The sequence below is a fragment of the Chiloscyllium punctatum genome, chromosome 38 (genome assembly GCF_047496795.1).
Source record: "Chiloscyllium punctatum isolate Juve2018m chromosome 38, sChiPun1.3, whole genome shotgun sequence".
Lineage (NCBI taxonomy): Eukaryota > Metazoa > Chordata > Chondrichthyes > Orectolobiformes > Hemiscylliidae > Chiloscyllium > Chiloscyllium punctatum.
In genome coordinates, this window is record NC_092776.1 from 46,966,838 (window position 1) to 46,972,837 (window position 6,000).

Consider the following 6,000-nt stretch of genomic DNA (forward strand, 5'->3'; position numbering starts at 1 on the left):
TGCGTGCCAAACAGCTTAAGCAACTTGCAATTTTCATTGATGATTGTCTAGTGTTCAATGCTATTCATGACTTCTCAGATATTGGAGCAATACATGTCTAGATGCAGCAAGATTGGGACAAAATCCAGGCTTAGGCTGATAAATGGGAAGGAATATTCACAAAAGTGATGGATATCTCCAATATGAGAGATTCTAATCATCTCCCTTTGACATTTGTTGGTACAGTGTTCAAACTCATGATCTTTGTAGAATTCCCAGTATCAACACCCTTGGAGTTACCATTAACTAGAAACTTGAATGGAAGAGCCATAAAAATACTGTAGATTCAAGATAAGTTAGATGCTAGGAATTCTGCAAAAAGTAACTTTCCACTTGTCTCCCCTGTGCCTATCTATAACTTGATTTGATTTGTTTATTGTCTCGTGTATCTTGTTACAAAACACAGTGAAAAGTGTTTTATAGTTCCGGCGCCATCTTTAAACACAGAAAAATAAACCAAAGGATGGACTACAAAGGCAGAAACCTATAAGGGACAAGTCAGGAGTGTGAAGGAATACTTCACACTTGCCTGAATGAGTGCAGATCCAAAACTTCTCAACAAGCCTGATGCCATCCAGGACAAAGCAGTTTGCTTGATTGGCACATCATCTACCACCTTAAACAGTCACTCCTTCCACCACCAGTGCACAGTGGCACAACTTGTACCATCTACAAGATGCACTGCAGCAGCTTATCAACCTCCCTTCAACAGCACTTTCTGAATTCCCTCTTTCACCAAAAAGGACAAAGACAGCAGATGCATAGGGAAACCACCACTGTAGGTTCTCCTCAAAACCACACCTTATCCTGAATCAGAACTATATTGCCACTGAGTATATTAACATGTAAGGTGGTTTTTTTTCATTTATACATGTGTGCTATATTTGTAGGCACCATTATTATTAAATAGATTCTTCAGCGTTTCATTCATCCAATTATAGGTTCTTCTTGAATCTCTGCAGTCGTTTTCTTGAATCATTCTCTTCAAACACTGTTTCAAATTCATGACATTTGGCCCTTGTGCTCAGTAGCTGAGTATTATTATGTAAACTGCAGCTAAACAGCCTGCCACACAGTGAAGATAGTATAATGTAGTGTAGAGGTAAACAGAGGACAGATAGCAGGCAAGGACTGGTAAGTGGCAAGCAGTATACATGCCGTGTAAGTGTCAACTAATGACCATCTTCAAGAAGAGAGAAGCTAATCATCATTGATATTAAATGTCAAGCTAATTGCTGAATCCCCCCACCAACAATATCTTAGGGCATAACTGACCAGAAGTAAAAATTGGACTAGCCATCTAAACACTGTTGCTATGAAAGCTATGAATTTTGTGGTGAGTAACTGACCTTCTAACTCCCCAGTATCTGTCCACCATCTACAATGCACAAGTCAGGAGTGTGATGGCATACCCTCCAGTTGCTTAGATGAGTGCAGCTCCAACAACACTCAATAAGCTTAACAGCATCCAAGACCACTTAACAGCCCACTTGATTAGCAGCTCATCCAACATGCTAAATATTCACCCCGACTTCAGTTGACACACAGTGACAGCAATGGGTACCATCTGTAAGATGCACTGGAGGAACCCACCCAGGTCTATCAATTTTACCTTCCAAATGCCTAACCTTTACCATCTCAAAGGACAAGGGCAGAAGATACATGGGAACACCACCACCAGCAGCTTCCCCTTCAAGCCAGACACCATCCTAACTTGGAAACATATCACTGTTCCTTTGCTGTCACTTGGTCAAGATCTTAGAATTCCCTTCTATCCTACACCTCAAGGATTGTACCAGTTTAAGAATACAGCTCAATTTGACTTTTTCTAGGCTAATTGGAGATGGACAATAAATGCTGGTCTGATCAGTGATGCCAACATCCCATGACTAGTTAGAAAGTATAAACTCTGAAGAGGAGATAACAGTCTCAAGCGATGCAGAATGACCTTTAAAGTGGCATATTCTCTGTTCCTGCTTGGCAGGGGATAAACAATCTGGATTAGTGGTGCTGGAAGAGCACAGCAGTTCAGGCAGCATCCAAGTAGCTTCGAAATCGACGTTTCGGGCAAAAGCCCTTCATCAGGAATAAAGGCAGTGAGCCTGAAGCGTGGAGAGATAAGCTAGAGGAGCTCCTCTAGCTTATCTCTCCACGCTTCAGGCTTACTGCCTTTATTCCTGATGAAGCGCTTTTGCCCGAAACGTCGATTTCGCTGCTCTTTGGATGCTGCCTGAACTGCTGTGCTCTTCCAGCACCACTAATCCAGAATCTGGTTTCCAGCATCTGCAGTCATTGTTTTTACCCAGGGGACAAAGAATGATTTTTCTATACATTGACCCTGGAATGTAAGGAACTGTGGAGTATATGACAAGGACACGGATACAAATTACAGCAAAACCATAGATAGATGGCTATTAATTAAAATTGCCCATCTTTGCCTTTGTAGATTGCAAAGGAGAAAAAGTACAAAGCTGCCCATGTAATACTGCACAATCAGACTTGTTTTGCCTTGAAGGAGCTGTCATCAGTATCCTTTCCTTACAGGAAGATTTCCTGCACTGCATTAAGATACATAGAATGCCAATGATGTCGGATCCAAAACTGATATTTTTGTTGCTCGGCCTTTCAGAAGCATTAAAAAAGAAACTTTGCAATAAGATTTTTTTTTCAATTAAGAGCCTTTATCTGAATTCACACGCACCATTAGTTGAAAGGACCAGGTATAACCATCAGTATAATGGCCGGAGGGGGCTGGAAAAGACTGCTCTTACTCTTTATTTAAGGGTTTCATTTCTTCAGATTGACTTGCTCCATTAAGAATTCAGCCCGATGTTCACATTGCGACAGAAATGTTCAAGTGGCCGCCGACCTGAAAAGTTAGCTGTTTCTGTCTGACCTGTTGCGAATCCAGAGTTTGTAACCAGGTTCTCAGTGAGCTGTGCACAAGTGTGAAGCTGAGGGAAAAACAAAACCTGACCGCTTCCTCTGCAGCCGGTCCGCATACCTCCAAATTAAAACAAAACAGTACGCGCCCCTGACTCATTCACTCACAGGCGAAGATGCTGGCTGCTCGATAGAAAGCTAGTCCTGTATTATTACCAACAGGCAAACCCAGCGACAGTGTGTGGTCGCTCTGGCGCTGAGGAAAATTCACAGCAGGGCTGCCAGTTCCCATAGACCAACCCAAAAGGATACCTTCACATAGCTGTATCGTCCCCAGACACTTACGTGAGAACTTGAAGCGAAACGTTTAGCTGAGCAGAATATTAACAGAATCCAGTTATTTCTCTTATCCCCCACCCCCAGCGGGAGGGAGCGAGCGCACTGAGACCAGCAGTGAGTTTTACATCAGACTCACCTCAAATTACCTGAGTACAACACTACAGCTCAGAGGAGCTGAGGCAAAGATAATTGGGCACAGCGTACATCTCTCTCTCTCTCTGATATTGATATTTCAACCAGTTCTTGATCATTGAACCCATTCGGTTATCGAGCGGACAGGGTTCTGTCTGGTACTAGACAACTCCTCCAGTTATTGCCTCTCCTTCATGCCCATGAAGGCGTCCTCATTACAGGGAGGACAGGGATAGGGAGAGGAGGAGGGAGACAGGCTAGTGAGAGAGGAGAGAGATGGGGAGGTGTGGAGGGTAATGAGTGAGGGACAGCAGTGAGGATGGGACAGATGAGGGAGGGCAGTGAAGGAGGTGAGGGAGGGGGAGGGAGAAGGGACGGTAGTGGAGGCAGGGGAGGGTTGGGGAGGAGTGAGAGTAGTGAGGGAGAGTAGTGAGGAAGGGAAAGGATTGGGGAAGAGTCAGGGTAATCAGGAGGTGAGGGCGGGAAGTGAGGGAGGAGAGGGATGGGAAGGAGTGAGGGTAGTGATGGTAATGTGGGGTTGAGGGGACTGGTGAGGGTGGTGAGGGAGAGGAGGTTGAGGGGAGTAATAAGGGAGCATGGGGGTTGAGGGGAGTAGTGAGAGTGGTGAGGGAGTGAGGAGGTTGAGGGGAGTAATGAGGGTGTGTAGGGTTGAGGGGATAAGTGAGGGAGTGTGGGGGTTGAGGGGAGTAGTGAGGGTAGTGAGGGTGGTGAAGGGAGTAGTGAGGGTGGTGAAGGGAGTAGTGAGGGTGGTGAGGGGATTGAGGGGAGTAGTGGGGGAGTGAGGTAGTTGAGGGGAGTAGTGAGGGGAGTGAGGGAGTGAGGGATGGGGAATAGTGAGGGAGTTGAGGGGAGTAGTGAGGGTAATGAGGGTGGTGAGGGGAGTGAGGGATGGGGAATAGTGAGGGAGTTGAGGGGAGTAGTGAGGGTAATGAGGGTGGTGAGGGGAGTAGTGAGGGTGGTGAGGGGATTGAGGGGAGTAGTGGGGGTGGTGAGGGAGTGAGGAGGTTGAGGGGAGTAATGAGGGTGTGTGGGGGTTGAGGGGATAAGTGAGGGAATGTGGGGATTGAGGGGAATAGTGAGGGTGGTGAGGGGAGTAATGAGGGTAGTGAGGGGAGTAGTGAGGGTAGTGAGGGGAGTAGTGAGGGGAGTGAGGGGAGTAGTGAGGGGAGTGAGGGAGTGAGGGGGAGGCAGGTAGGTGCGGGCCTGTGGGTGAGCTCACCTGTCGATGCTGATCACACACAGGGTCATGATGGAAGCGGTGCAGCACATCACGTCCATGGCGATGAAGACATTGCAGAAGAGCTGCCCGAAGATCCACTGGCCGCCGATCAAATCGGTGACGATGACAAACGGCATCACGGCCACCGCCACCGAGAGGTCGGCCAGGGCCAGCGAGACGATCAGGTAGTTGGAAGGCTGCCGGAGCTTCTTCACGAAGCAGACGGAGATCATGACCAGGCAGTTGCCGGACACGGTCAGCAGGGTGATGATGGACAGAATGGCCCCAATGATCACCTTCTCAGTGTCTCCGTACGGCTGCAGGATCTGCTGGCCGCAGTCGGTAGTGCTGTTAGCCTGGGGAGAGCTGGAGGGGGCAGCCGGGCTGGGACACGGGCTAACCTGGGGGTCCGGAGAGCTGCTTCTCATCATAGGCTTGGCGAGGGTGCCTGGGCGCCGGAGATTACTCAACACACTGTCGTTCATCTCCATCATTACCCACAGTATCGGGGCTGCGCTCTCCCAGCTCTGACTGAAACCAACACTGTCCCTCTCCGCCTCTCCCTTCCCTCGCTGCTGGAGAGGTCCCGGCCGGCCGTCCGAGAGCTTTCGGCCCCTCTAGCTGGGGCTATCCAAGAGGTCGAGCCTCCCAGCTGCCCGGGTCGCTGCAAATTCTCTCCAAAGGTGCAGAGGGTTAGCGGGCCGTTGAGCGAAGAAGCCAGGCTGCAACCTTAGGCAGCACACTCCTACATGCATCAACATATTCTCCTCCCGGAGCGAAGCAACAGACACAGCAACGGGCCAAGCACAGTCAGATCCCAAACTCGCCGCTTTAACTCTCCCCGGGTGAGGTCACCAGGGGATCGCCTCCGCTCCCAGTCCATCCAAAACACACACAGCCCATCTTGCCAGCCGCCCTGCTGTCTCTGTCTCCAGCCCACCGGCAGTCCTGAAATCACCCCCGGAACTTTCTTCCTTGCCTGGAGCCAGTTGGAGATCTCAGCTCGCTCTCACACTTTCAGGGGCTTTTTATACGCGAGTGTGAACACACATACAGTAGCAGCAGCCCTGACGTGGCAGGAAACAAGGGGGTGAGCAATGATCGAGCTGTCATTCGGTGGTGTCTCTGCAGGTTAATCAGCAGCTGATTGATTCCGCTAGCTCCTGGGACACAGGCTGCGTTCCCCCATTGCCGCCCCTTGCCATATTTGGACTCAGGACTGTCCTCAAGAGACACACTGGCAACACACAGATCAGACCGAACATTTTCAGCCTTATTTAATGCCTCGTTTTTGAAGGTTAATTCCATTTGCGTTGATTTATTCGATGTAGCCATTTCATTCTGGGTTTGCCTTATCTCTTTGCCGA

At 48.8% G+C, this 6,000-nt stretch overlaps 1 protein-coding gene across 1 annotated transcript in view; it reads right to left on the bottom strand.

Moving 5' to 3' along the window:
• The window catches only part of LOC140463593 (5-hydroxytryptamine receptor 7), a 54,834-nt gene extending 49,119 nt beyond the window's left edge, over window positions 1–5,715 (bottom strand). The window contains exon 1 of the mRNA XM_072557796.1: window positions 4,634–5,715. Coding sequence (XP_072413897.1) covers window positions 4,634–5,127 — 494 coding nt within the window. The 5' untranslated portion in view covers window positions 5,128–5,715. The remainder of the gene's footprint in view (window positions 1–4,633) is intronic.
• Between the last annotated feature and the right edge of the window lie 285 nt (window positions 5,716–6,000).